The sequence below is a fragment of the Echinops telfairi genome, unplaced genomic scaffold, assembly GCF_000313985.2.
Source record: "Echinops telfairi isolate 266 unplaced genomic scaffold, ASM31398v2 ScPeMD7_3533;HRSCAF=4204_0, whole genome shotgun sequence".
Lineage (NCBI taxonomy): Eukaryota > Metazoa > Chordata > Mammalia > Afrosoricida > Tenrecidae > Echinops > Echinops telfairi.
This window is the reverse complement of record NW_022107431.1, coordinates 9,375,015-9,388,484: the sequence shown is the minus strand read 5'-3', so window position 1 is coordinate 9,388,484 and position 13,470 is coordinate 9,375,015. Positions and strand designations below refer to the sequence as shown.

Genomic DNA, 13,470 nt, shown 5'->3' with positions numbered 1-13,470 from the left:
GGGTCCATTTGTGGGGTTGGCCCCGAGCCACCTTCTCCCTGCAATTTGATGGGTATCTTGTCTTCACACACGGCTTCTCTCTTATTGTCCCCAGTGTCATTTTGTGTCCACCGGGGTGGCGCTGGTGGTAATGGCCATGCTGGTCGGAACGGTGGTGCTGGTGGTAACGGTACGACAGAGCCCTGGTATCCAAGAGCCTCACGAGAGACCAGACCTCCTCCTTTTTTGCCACCTGAGGCCCTGACTTTCACCCGCTACCCCTTAGGGTCCCCAACTTGTTTCCTGTGGAAGTGGGGCTCAGTGTGCCCTTCACTGATGTCTTCCAGGGACCTTCAGAGATGGGCTCCGACCTCTGAATTCCTGAGAACTGACCCCTTCCTTCACGTGCCTGTGCCCATGAACCCCAGGCCAAGTTTTCACCCGCTTCCCGGGGGCCTGTTTTCTGTAAATACTCAGGACAGCTGGCCGAGGATCTTTCAGACGCCCATGCTCCCTGCGTGGCTGCCTCGGGAAGCACGAAGCTGCCCCTGGGCACACGGGGTGCTCCAGCACCCTGTCTCCACGGGGGAGCAGAGGCCATGTTCCCCTCGGCTGTGGGAGGGATTGCAGACCGCCGCTTGTGGGCTGGGCATGTACGTTCTGATGCCTGCTTGGCTCTGGAGACCCCTGTCCTGGCCGGTGTTTGCGCTAGAATAGCGTCCCTACCAAGACCCAGAGGTGCCCACTGTGTACCGCTCCTGGACAGCAGGTTTCCCTTGACCAAAGCCACCAGCCGAGTTCCTGTCCTTCTACGGCTTGTTGAACTTCTATCTCTACACCCTGGCCTTCGTGTATTCCCCGTCCAAGAATGCTCTCTATGGTAAGTCCCGGGCTCCGCATGCAGTGCCGTGGGGCACGCGTGTCTGACCTGTGTTGTCTTGCCGATGACAAATGTATGTTATTGTGGGTGTGTCTCACGTGGCCACCCTGTGCCATAGGCCACGGCGAGGACCTTTCAAACTGAGGCCCCACCTGCCCAGCCACCCTGGGAATAGCAGGATATGGGCGTTAGAGCTGGAGGCAGGGATGTTTTGTGGCCGTACCCTGCTGGGGTGGCAAGAGTCAAGACTTGACAGGGTGGCAGCTCCCAGCTGCAGTTTGTCTGAGGGAGGAGTTCGAGAGCCTGCATTGGCCTGTGCCACCCCTGTTGACCAGTGACCAAATGTAGAGTGCCTTTCTGAGGGCTGACGGACAGGGCAGGGCCTCGAGGCCTGAATCTGGCGCTAGGGTGCCCCGATTGTGTGTCCCGCTGTGGGCTGGGCGTGTGGGCGTGCCCGCCCGTGCATGGACAGGAGCCGGGCTCTGGGGCGTGAAGTGTTCAGCCTGAGCGGGAGTCGGGATGGCCCGCAGCCTCTGATCCCCCCGCCTCCTCAGGCTGATGCACCAACCTTTGTTGCTTTCCAGAGTCCCAGTTGAAAGACAATCCCGCCTTCTCCATGCTCAACGACTCGGACGACGACGTCATCTACGGGTAAGTCGCCGCCCCCCCAGTGGGCGTCCTGCGGGTTCTGCGGGGGTGTAGAGGTGGGGGCTGCTGTCCTGAAATGACCTGCGAGGCCCCCCACTATGTGTCTGGCCCAGCGGGTCCGCTGCCCACTGGGCTGTGTCCACTTTCTCGGGCGCCTCTCTGCTGACCTCCCGGGCCTTTCTGGACACTGGCCATGGCCGTGTTGTGGGAGGCGGTGTGGGCTGTAGACAAGTGACGGGGGTGGAGTGGGGAGAGACTGGAGCTGTCGAGCTGGATGGAGTCACGATCTCTCTGGTGGCAGGAGCGACTACGAGGAAATGCCCCTGCAGAACGGCCAGGCCATTCGGGCCAAGTACAAGGAGGAGTCGGACAGTGACTGAGCCCGCCGGGCAGCCGGCCGAGGAGCGGCGCCCGCTCCCCCACTTGTTTACACACTTCAACCGGGAGAACCACGTCAGAGGGCAAATTTGAACGGGGGCCAAATTGATTGCTGGGGTGGCGACCTGTGGGAGGGAGAGAGATACAGATAAAAGTCCCGACAGCCCCAGCTTTTCTTAGACTTCAGGGGAGAGGCTGAGGGGCAGTGCCCCGGTCAACAGCAAGGGTTCTGGGCAGTTTCCGGTGAGTGGCTGGGAAGCAGTGTGAGGGCCCCCTCCCTCAGAGGGACACCTGACTGCTCTGCCCACCCTCTGGAGCAGAAGCTGCCAGGCTGCAGAGTGCAGGTGGTGACTGCCTTTACCCTGTGCTGCCGGAGAGCCTGGACGGCCTTGCGGAAGAGCCCACGGTTGCGTTTCCAGTCAATAGTAGTTTCTGCAACTCTTGGTAAAACACAACTTACATTTTTTTAAAGCAAGCAGTAGGATATCGATTCCTTATCCCCCCAGTTTTTCAGTTTCCTCTGAGGAGGCTTCATGAAAAACTGGAATGAAAAGGTAATGGAATTTCCCCACAAACTTTTTTGAACGTTTCCCCTCATGGTTGGGGAATGACTCTCTGTGGCTTCTGGGAAACTCTGGGTGTAGGTGGATTGTCCGGAAGTATCCCTGTCTTCCCGGTTCCCCATTGCTGGCAGGCAAACAGGTCTTGGGGTCTCAGAGTCTCTGGCACCAGGCAGGGAGCCGCCCAGAGGCTCCCGTTCCTCTGTCAGGCTCCATGGGGACGTCTTGGCTTTCCCCTGGACACACCCACAGGGCCACCCCAGGTGTCCAGCATGGCCGTGCTGGCTCCCCTCTGCACACAGCACCTCTGCTGCCCACGACTGCCCACAGCTGAGTACGGTGTTCCACCCACAGCCATGCTGGGACCTTGGCACAGTGTTCTCAGGAGATGACCCACCGCCCCCAGGATCGTACCTTTAATAGGAACTCCACCCACACTACCTGTGCGTTTCTTGAAACACCGTGAATATGGGTGGTGGAGTGAGGACTGCTGTTGACTCAAGTTCCCACAGGGCCACATGTCTAGCAGTGTGTGTGTCCCTCCCTTAATACCGTGTACTCGAGTGAGTGAGGAAGGCTGTTTTCTGCCACCAGAATTTCCACCTCCCAAGACTACTTTCCCCTAAATTACGCCACGCAGACAAGGAAGACTTCCGGTTAACACTCGATCGAGGATGTGGTCGGGGCTCCAGACGCCCTCGGTGATTTCACCTGCTGCTTCCAGTCAGTGCACGTCGCCTGTTTGGGCGTGCAACCAAACACTAGAACTTCTGACTGTAGCCCTCTGTCCTATAACGTACTTTTGCGCTGGCGATGAACTGCCTCGGTGGCTGGCTGTGCATGAATGAAGTCGTGAAAGGAAAGTGTGGGATACTTACTGGCTTTTCCTAAGTGCTTTGGCAACGAGAAATGATTACAGAAGGCACTTGAGGGTAAAGAAGGATCTTATTTCAATCATGTGTTTTTTGCTTTCCATTTTCAGGTGCCCAAACTTAGTTGTCCTACCCTTTTCAGAAAAAAAAGTTTACCCAGTGGCCCTCCTGGTAATTCAAGGCTTTGGTATAATAGCCCATAGTCCAGGATAAAGTGTAGGTATCTGCTTGGGCAGCCTCCCCCGCCCCCACCAGTTCAGCGCCCCCAGGGGGTGGCATCTGCGTGCACTTTGGCAGACACGGCTCTAGTGCGTCATGTATACTTATTTTGTACTGCACACCCCATGTAAAAATTTGCTTATAGTATGTAGCATTTAGCATGTATATTATGTGCAATAATTAGTTAAAAAAACTAAAACCTGCAAGAAACTTTTGACAGTTATCAGGGAAGGAAAAAACTTGGAGGGGACCAACATTGCGCTAACTAAAGTTGTCAGTCCCAGGGATGACTCATTCTGCCGTGGGATGGCTGGAGCGAATGGCACCTTGGGACTCTTGACAGTGGTCCAGCGGGGGAGTGCTGGGAGACGAGCAGAGGGCAGTGCTTTCCCGGGGACAGCCGGATGGACCTTGGGGGCGGGCCGGCACGACGCAGGAGGAAACCAGTACAGCGGCAGAGGTAGTGGTTCTCGCTGGCCCTTCTGAAAGGCAGGGAAGGGGATGCCGAGCGGTGTCGCGTACGGTGATAGATACTCTGAGCGCTTCCATTCAGCGGGTAAGCCCCAACTCTGAACGGACAAGGGCCCCAGACGGTCGTCACCAGCTTTTTAGTGGCCCTTGACTTAATTTACGGGGGGCAGTGACACGTAACCGGTCTTAACGGGGTGACTTTTCCCAAGTCCCTTTCACAGGGAAGAAGGTAGAAACTTCTAGAAGGGAGGATATACCAGGGTACTCCACCAACACCTAGTCAAGAGTAGACGGTGTACCGGTGTTATCAGCACGGATAAAAAAACCAGTTGCCTTTTAAGTTAGAACTTTTGAGAGGAGGGAGAGGGGGAAAAAAGCAAGCTTTTCTTTCAGGCTTTCATTTGGGACAGCGTGCCGTTCTGCCATCTGGCTGGGCACGTTTGGGGTCTGCTGGTAACTCGTGTAGCAAACTAGGGAATGGACGGTGTTCTACACTGACGCCGCTTTTCTACAAAGACTGTAAATATTTGTAAACACAAACAGGACACGGATGAAGGGTGGCCCCTGGAAGCGGGCCACAGCAGCATGGTCTGTTTATGGCAGGTACCCGCTTGACAGCCGGCTTTGTTCTGAGCCTGCCGCCCTGGACAATGTTAATAAATGTTTAATGTTCCATGCTCCTCCTCTCCGTGTGCTGATCTGTGCGGCTTTGGGAAGAGGGTTCTCGAGCAGGGAGCAGGGCACAGGGCCTTTCACTGGCCGCAGGCTCTGCTGTGGGCACCGGTGAGCGTTTCAGCTCCACGGGGCGCTTGCAGGGAGGCGGGGAGCCCAATGAACACGTTCTTCTGTTAACATTAAACCCTTTTGTAAACTGTCAAGTGCTGAAGTGTCCATTCCACAGACAGGGACATGGGCACTCTGGTGGCAGGGCCAGGACCGCCTCACCCGCCTCCCTCCCTGGCAGTGCCTGGGGACTTTGCCAAGGCAGGTGACGGGCCCAGGGCAGTTTCAGCCTGGCCCAACAAGGACTCCGTCTAGGTCGGCCCGGAGGAGAACCAAGCGAACCCTGACCGGAGAAGCCACAGCAGGGATGCCACACCAACACTAGGCCGGAGGCGCTCCTGAGGGAGACTGACAGGAAGGACACCACCGGCCTGAAGTTGGAATAATTTATTATCCTAACAAAAGCACAAAGTATGGAGAAAGTAGTGCGTGTGAATCGTTTCAGAGTAGCGAAAGTTCCACACGAGCAGATTTCCGTTTGAGCACCTTTGAGGAGAGCGAGTTAAGACACGTGTCCACACGGCTTCTGGCGGCCTCAGGGGCCGGTGTGGTGGTGCAGCCCTTTGGTTGGTGTTCTCTACATGTGGAGAGCGCCACAAAAGCCAGACAGACAAAAGAAACAAATGAGACGAGAGGTGGTGGCTGACCCGTGGCTGGTGGCCGAGGAGCAGAGATGCTGAGAGGAGGGCCAGCGGGCGGGCGGGCACTAGATGGACAGGCCAAAGGTGCTGACGATGCAGTACATGGACTTGTTCTCCCAGCGCACCGTGCAGCTCCCTGCCGAGAGAGGGCACACTGAGAAGGCGTGACACGGAACCCACCCCGTGGCGGATTCCCTACCGCAATCCCGGCACAGCATCTGCCTTCTTGTGGTGCCCAAAGAACGGTAACCCCCTACAACCAAGGGTGTGGAACCACTTTAGACTAGGTGATCCTCAGGGACCTGGCAGGGTTCCCATGACGACCATCGCCCTGATGGTTTGACTCGCCTCATCTTTCCTGAGTGACTGTGGGCACAGTCCACTGACCTTAGTGAGCAGCCGAACGCACTGTAACTGTCAAGTGCTGAAGCGTCCATTCCAAAGACGGACACGGGACTAGGCGTGGGAGTCAGGGTGCTCTGGTGGCACTTGACAGTTTACATAACCCACTGGGGGCCAGCTGTCAAGCCAACCCCCGCTAACCGTGGTCCTTACTGTCTGCCCTATATGGTTTCTGAGGAGGTTATTCTTCATGGAGCGGATGGCCTCCCCTTTCTCAGCACACCTGCTGGTTCTGGACCCCCGCCTCAGCAGTCTGATGCAGACCCGACGGCCCACCAGGGCTCCTTCTAAAGCAGGTGAGGCGAGTCTGATTTATCAAAACCACTCAGCGACACACTGAGACCTGAGATGGGCGGCAGTGTGTGCCCGGGTCACCCTCCTCAGAAAGGGGGGTCTTACCACCATGTCACTGCTGTTCTGGGGGAAACTGCTGAGTTTCCCTTTGCTGCTGTCTGCAGGCTCCAGCGCGCCTCGTGAGAGACCACAGGTCGCCAAGACTCACGCTGGAACCTCCCAGCTCGGGGGGCGCAGGCTCCCCCTGCCCTCTCATGCGCGAGCCAGGCTGACGGGCAGGAGCGGGCTGAGCCTTACCGTCGGTGGAGCTGTCCCAGAAGCAAGAGCTCGCTGTGTGCAGCCCAGCTCCGTTCTTCTGCATGATGACACAGGTCACTGGAACCAAACAGACCCCATTAGCATGTGCGCTTGCCCCCGAGGACATCCCCAGGCCATGGTGCTCAGATGGCACAGCATGCCCACGAGGTGACCTGGCCCACGGCGCTCCAACCGCAGCTCCTGTCCTGGCCTGTGCCTGCAGTGGTGCCAGTCGCTCCGCTGGGCCAGGGGACAAACCGAGGGACCACTGGTTCTCTGGAGGCAGCACCGCCATCTCTGACCCCTAAGGGCCCCCAGGGCTGCTGAGGCTCCTCCCCTCCCATGGCTGCAGGGCTGGTGGGTTCAAACAGCCGACCTTTCGGTGAGCAGCCGAGGGCTCAGCCACTGTCCACGGGGTGCCTTGTTGGCACCCTCGCTGGGAGACAACCTTGTCGGGATGGATGGCACCCCCACCAGCAGCTCCCTGGGGCCCCGAGCACCTTACCAATGTACTTAAACGGCTTCCCCAGCTTGGTGAGCTGGCTCAGCGTCTGCTCCACGACGTTCGTGGTCCACTGGTTCACCTTGCTGTGCTGGTAGGCGTTCCCACCGATGGCACTCTCGATAGCCTGCAAGACAGCACCGGCGCCGGGCGGTGACTGAGCGGCGCCCTCCATAGCCCTAACCCAAGACACCGCAAGCTTCTGAGTGATCGTGGAGACAAGGCGCCTTGCCAATGCACCTGCTGTCTAGCAGTGTGATGAAAAACAAAACACCAGAGTTTGTCAAGTTGTCTAAACATTTGGACCCAGTAACTAGGTTGACTCTTCCTTGATGCTTACTACCTGGCAGTGAGCAGCCTTCCTCCTCCCCCTCCCTCCCCTGCTGAGGTGAGAAAATCATCCTTATTTTGCCTACTCCTTTCTTTGCTCTTAGATGTTCTGGAATACTGGTACAGTTGTCAGTGTACAAACCTACCCGTAACTCCTGTACCCAGCAGTTTTTGGAATCCTGTGACCGAGTAAGGATGGTCATCAAACAAGGGCAGGCTGGCACACAGGCTTCTAAAAGTTGGTGGGCAGATGTAATGAGAAGACAGTGGGATCCTCCCACAAACTTCTGGAAGCTCCTGACCTGCTTTCGCTGGGTGGTGGCTTTCTCTTCCCTGCATTGTTATCCAGGATAGGGCGCGGCTCCCAGGCCCTCTGTGCGCAGCCCTGCCTGCCCAATGACCCTGGGCCGCCCTGGACACCAGGAGACAAACAGACTGATTCGTCAAGGCCAGGTCCTGCCCTCTGAAATTCCGTGACCCAAGAGTCCTGGCTCTGCTGCCCCAGGTGGTGAGGGGCACAAGTCTGACACAGGCTCGTGCCTGGTGACCTGGAGATGGACAAAGGCCTTCTCTAGTTTCTCGTGGACTCCCATGCACATGTGACTCATGCTGGGACTTACGGTGGTCACAGCTGAATGGCCTCCCATCCGCTGACCGGGAGCTCCTGCCCACTTCTCAAAGGCCCCTGTGGTCAGCCTGAGTGTGCCCAGGCAGGACAGGACTGGCCTGGGTTTACCACATGTCCAGGCCTCAGGCAAGAACTGCCATTAGTAGCAAAGCTTTCTTGGCTGGGAATGGGGTGGCTAGGAGGCTCACCTCACGGTCCTGACAGCAACCCTCGGAGCCTGGTGCCTGCGGGAGGGTCAGGTCAAACAAATTCCGAGACCCTTGACAAAATGGGCCATGACACCTGAGCCTGCTGGCCTTGGAGGCCATGTTAGCACGCATGGTTGTTTGCACTGGACTCTGAACGAGCCAGGACCCCAGCTTTGCTGCTGACTGCTGCTGAGCAAGGACATGCAGCTGGCGCCTCAGGGTCTGTACCCATCCTTACTCAGAAGGGAAACCGGCCAGGAAAACCAGGCTGGCTCCCCGAGTTCTCTGCCTGCCACCACGTACACACCTACCACGCCAAGCCAATTTATTCAGCAGATGTCCGCTCTGGTGGCCCCAGACCTTACCAGGTGAGCCTGGTCATTGTGCCCCTCAGAGCACCTTCCTGTACATGAAGTGTGCAGCCATGTTCCTGGGAGAGAGGGGGTTGGATGCCTGCCCCCCAGAGCGGCCAAGCCTTGTCTGCTTTGCCTGCCAGTCAGTCCAGTGTGGGCTCCCTGAACAGAGAGGTGCTGAGTGGACAAATGAACAACAGATGTCTTTCTGCCTCCTGCCCTCACCAGGAGGCAAGCGTGACCAGTGGCCATAGTGTCTGGGGCAGTTTGGGATGTTAAGAAGAACCCATAAGGATCACCCTAGAGCCCCTCCCAGGGGGATGAACAGAACAGTGGGTGAAGGCCAACAGGGGACGATGTAAACTATGAGAATAATAATCTATAACTTATCAAGGATTCATGGGGGAGGGAGGGAGGGGAAAAATGAGATGATACCAAGGGCTCAAGTAGAAAGAAGATGCTTGCAGCATATGTACAAATGTGCTTGACACAACAGATGCATGTATGGATTGTGGTGGGAGATATAAGAGCCCCCAATAAAAGTATATTTTTTAAAAGATGAGGACCAAAGCAGCCCCCGGCAGGACCATCAGCTCCTAAAGGACTTTTAAAGCGATGGCTCAGTGTGTTTCCACACTCACACTCGCTTTGCCACACAGACTCCTACTTCACAGGACCCTCCAGGAGTAACGCTACACACGCACCATTCCCTGACTGGCTTAAAAGATACAATGCACATAATGTGGGAGTCGTTGGTATCTAGATGCTCTCAGAAGCAAGCACTGTTATTTGGAACGCCAAAACGCACAGGTTGGCAGAAGCTATTCCGAGACTGCATGTGAAGCCGAAGCCCGTCATCCTCCCTGCTCGGGGCCTGTCGCACCGGCGGCGTCTCCTTACCTCTTTGACGATGTTGCTCACTTCATCGACCACGAACGAGGTCTGTGGACAAACACACCCAGGTGAGTTTCATGTGTTCAAAGCTGATGGGCTTCCCTCGCACAGGGCGCATGCAAACCTGGGTGGTGAGCAGACTCGGGCACGTGCTCTAGTTAGTCTGGCCCTTTTATGGGCAGACACATCCCGGGGAGACCCGGAGGCCTAGGGCTCTCCTGGGGGTCACCACTGTCAGCGGAGACCAACGGGCTAGGATACATGGCGGTCATTTAGGAGTTTAAGTGTTAATCACACTGTCCTTCACAAGACTGGCCTCACTGATGAGCAACAATGCACGGGAGGTACGTGGCCCGGTATAGGTGAGTGCCAACGCTGCGAAGTGCGCCATTTATAGTTGCCATTCACCCTCCCCTGGTGGAGAAGCCCTGAGCTGCGTCGTTGGCTTCTGTTACAGCCATTACACTCCTTCCGGATCTTTGCATTCGGCCACTGTGCCACCTTCTTCAGGGCTGTCCTGGTTGGTGTGTCCGAATGAGCTAGCCTGGAGTTTACAGACAGTGGGCTTTTTTTTTTTTATGGTCTCACGTTGGTGAATAGGTTCCAGGTTCTCCTGCAAGTGCTACTGCCTGCGGAGATGCTTCTTTCCAAAGGGAGAGCGCTGGAGGGCACAACCGTGTGACCGGGATACAAGGGCAGCGGACCCCTGCTCTGGCCATGGTTCCTCCCAGGAGGTACCGGGAAAGAGGAACACTTTGGGGTGTCCTGTGAATGTCCCTTCTGACGGGATCTGAGGAGTCGCAAAGCCAACCCACCAAGTGGAGGCACTGCTGTGGCGTCTCAGATAAGACCCTGTCCAGCTTGTCCTACAGGAGACACAGCCAGTCGGAGCCGGACTACTGGCCAGAGGGATGGTGGTCTGAGCACCCAGAGGTGCCTTGGGCCACAGGCCTGGTGCTGTGTTTCCAAGAGGTCGCAGCCTTGAGGCCCCTTAGAGTTCTACTCTGCACGCCTGGGGTCACTGGAGTGTAAGCTGACCTCACCGCCAGTGTGAGAAAAGACGTTTTAATGACCTGTTCGATGCAACACTGGGCTCACACCGCAACGTGAGGGTGGGGCAGACCAGAGTGTTTTGTTCTGTTCTACGGAGGGCCACCGGGGGTAGAACTGACCGGACTGGCACCTAACAGCAAAGCAGCTGCCAAGAACCCAGTAGTCTCAGTGAGGTTGAGGGTGGGAGTCCAGGAAGTTGGGTGGGGGAGATTCAGGCAGGGCTCAGTTCGGTGGTTGGGAGGACCCGAGTGTGGGAATATGCACAAGACATGGTAAAACTGACCACCTGTCCCGCCTTTCACTCTACAGCAGTGGTTCTCAACCGTCCTAATGCCGTGGGGACCCTTTCATACAGTTCCTCATGTTGTGGTGACCCCCCCCACCATAAAATTATTTTTGTTGCCAATTCATAACTGTAATTTTGCTACTGTTATGAATCGGGCGGCCACTGTGAAAGGGTCATTCGACCCCCAGGTTGAGAACTGCTGCTTTAATACAGTTCCTCATGTGGTGCACACACACCCCCACCCCCAGCCCCAGCATGCACTGGGACCTGCGATGCCGAAGTCACCGGCCACCTGCCTGTCCGGCTGTGTTGGAAGGCAGGGTGCCGTGTGAAGAACGCTCCCTCACAGTCATGTATGTTGTCAACAGTCCCATCATGCTGTCCAGGACTGCATTCACTGACTCTCCACAGAATTAATCCCTTGGTGGCTGTCAGCATTCACACGTTCATTGTGGGTTGGAAGTACATGAACAGTATGTGGTGAGGGATCAGATCAGAGCGGGAACCGGCCATCAGCCCTCGTTGCTGTTAGGGGTGTTGAGTTGGTTCCGCCTCGTAGCAACCCAGTGCACAACAGAGCGAGCCACTTCCACGCTTCCTGGGTCGGCGCCACCCTCAGTCACTGAGCTTGAACGCACTGGTGCAGCCAAGGCCGGTGTGTCTCACGAAGGGTCTTCCTGTAGTTCAGCAACGATGTCCTTTCCCAGGGGCCGGCCTCTCTTGATGGCGTGTCCACAGTGCTGGAGGGCTTGCCATCCTCAAGTTTAAGAGCATGCTTCGGAAGTCTGTGGTCTAGTCGGTATCCCTCGTCAACACGGTAACTGACTCAAAGGCATCAATCTTCAGTCGTATTCATTGTCCTTGTGTTCATGTCTGAATTTTGTTTCTCCAAACATTCCTGCTTCTAAATTTCAAAAATGGTCACACACCCAGTCTCCCCAAATGTACCCATAGCTCATATTTCTGACTCAGCTTTATCTGGGTTTCAGCAAAATGACCTAACAGCAAAACGGAGCCAAACTCCTGCCTCTATGCACCAGCGCCCGGATCCCTGTGCGCCTGCGGACAGGCGACAATGGACGTCTTCTGCCAGCAGGTCCCTGGATCACTTCGCTTTTCCCGATCTTCTGAGCCAGCGAAGGGCCCCGTCCCCCCAGGACTGATCATCGCACTGTAAAGTGCGGTCTGGGCAGGCCGGGGGCGGATGCGGAGGACAGAGCCCCCTGGCCATCAGGGCAGGGCTGTCACCACCGGACATGGGGACAGGGGCGCGCGCCGGCCGCTGGCCGAGAGGCCTCAGACGTGCGGGCGGAGGCAGGGGTCGCCTCTGGCCGTCTGCAAGGGGTGCCTGGGGTGCGGGCTCGGTTCCCGCAGTCCCTGGGGAGCCCCAGGGGGGCTCCACTTCCGCCATCTGAGGGGGTCGTCACGGCCCCTCGGCTAGGCAAAGATCGGGCGCACCGCGCGGGGGGGCGCGGCCCCTCGCAACCGGAGCGTCGCGCACGCCCGCGCCGCGGGTTCCGGCTCCACCCTCCCGCTGCCGCCGCGGCAGCCGCCGGGCTGTCGGTTACCTCCTCCGCAGCCTGGTAATCCTCCATCTTCCCTCCCGCGCCGTCGCCTCCGCCTCTCCGAGTGGGGCGCCTGCGCAGTCCGCTCCGCTCCGCGCATCCGGGCCGCCCCTCCCTCCGCGCGCCCGTTTCACTCCCCAGGGCCACGCCCCTCCCGCAGCGCGGCCACACCCTTCTCAGTATCGGCCCCGCCCCTTCCCGTGCATTCCACCCTTCTCTCCGCGCCGGCCCCGCCCCTCTCACGTAGGCCCCGCCCCTCCAACGTCATAGTCACACCCCTCTCCGCAGCGGTCCTGCCCCTCTCGGCGTCGGCCCCGCCCTCACCTCTGCACCACCCACTCCGGGAGGTAGGGCCCCTCTCTTCCTGTCTCTGGCCACCTGGGCGCAGTGGAAGCGTGGGGTGGGGCCCGGTGGGGGTCCCTGAGCGAGCCCCTCCTCCCACACGGGTCTGAGCTCAGCAGGGCCGGTGGGAGAGCGCCGGTCGCGACCGCGGGGTTAGTGAAAGATGAGGTTACACTCTGCTATGGGGCGCTGTGAGTTCGCGAGGACTCCGCCTAACGAAGGTTGGATGCTTTGATTTTCCGACCTGGCAGAGGGGGGTGGTTTCCATGGGAACCCATCAAGGTAGCAACGAAAACGCAACAAATGCCTAAAACCCCGCTGAGGGGTGGGGCAGAGTCGTCTGGCTCGGCCCTTGGTAGGAGGTGTGTGCTTCCAAGTTCCAAGTGCGGGTCATTGACCGTCCGACCCTGTGGTTTTGTGAGGTGTTGGCGGCGCCCCGCGGGATGGGGGGTCCAGGATTAGGAAACGTTAGCTCTCTGAAAGTTTCCTTTGAGGAACCAACTCTCCCTTACAAATGAGAACAACTTTCCCTTAAGCTCCAAAAAGAGCCGTTTGGAGGGAGATGGTTGTGGCACGCAGGCGCACAGGTCCCCGCTCACCTTGGGAGAATGACGCAGATCTAGGCTCAGCGGAATCCACTTTGATTCATGGGACCTCCGTGTGTGCCAGAGTCAAACTGTGCTCCGCAGCGTTTCCACGGCTGCCTTAGATTTCCAGGTGTTTTTCCTGAGGTGCTGTGGGGGATCCAAACCTCCAGTTTCGGTTAGCACCCAAACATGTTAAGCATCTGCTCCACTAGCTGCCCATAAGTCCGTTTGGACACCGTTGCTTGGAGTTCTGGGGTTGTAAATATTTAGCAGAGAGACAGCCTCATCTTTCTTTCAAGGAACAGCTGGTAGGCTTGA

At 57.5% G+C, this 13,470-nt stretch overlaps 2 protein-coding genes across 2 annotated transcripts in view; one reads left to right on the top strand and one right to left on the bottom strand.

The window, feature by feature from the left end:
- TMEM181 (transmembrane protein 181) overlaps nt 1-4,684 on the top strand; it is a 39,724-nt gene extending 35,040 nt beyond the window's left edge. The window contains exons 15-17 of the mRNA XM_004701931.2: nt 770-859; nt 1,444-1,510; nt 1,809-4,684. Of these exons, the coding sequence (XP_004701988.1) occupies nt 770-859; nt 1,444-1,510; nt 1,809-1,887 (236 nt within the window). The 3' untranslated portion in view covers nt 1,888-4,684. The remainder of the gene's footprint in view (nt 1-769; nt 860-1,443; nt 1,511-1,808) is intronic.
- Nucleotides 4,685-5,162: 478 nt separating this feature from the next.
- On the bottom strand, nt 5,163-12,282 carry DYNLT1 (dynein light chain Tctex-type 1). Its single transcript, XM_004701930.2, has 5 exons — nt 12,227-12,282; nt 9,326-9,367; nt 6,930-7,053; nt 6,425-6,502; nt 5,163-5,567 (listed from the first exon to the last, which is right to left on the bottom strand). The coding sequence occupies exons 1-5, from the start codon at nt 12,251-12,253 to the stop codon at nt 5,497-5,499; spliced, it is 342 nt and encodes a 113-aa protein (XP_004701987.1). The 5' UTR covers nt 12,254-12,282; the 3' UTR covers nt 5,163-5,496.
- Between the last annotated feature and the right edge of the window lie 1,188 nt (nt 12,283-13,470).

What these genes read in the sequence shown, in the direction of transcription:
- DYNLT1 (XM_004701930.2), bottom strand. Translation starts at nt 12,253, where the DNA reads ATGGAGGATTACCAGGCTGCGGAGGAG. An exon ending in TGAGCAACATCGTCAAAGAG is followed by an intron (nt 7,054 to 9,325) that starts GTAAGGAGACGC and finishes GCTGTCTTGCAG; the next exon opens with GCTATCGAGAGTGCCATCGG. An exon ending in GAAGCCGTTTAAGTACATTG is followed by an intron (nt 6,503 to 6,929) that starts GTAAGGTGCTCG and finishes GTTTGGTTCCAG; the next exon opens with TGACCTGTGTCATCATGCAG.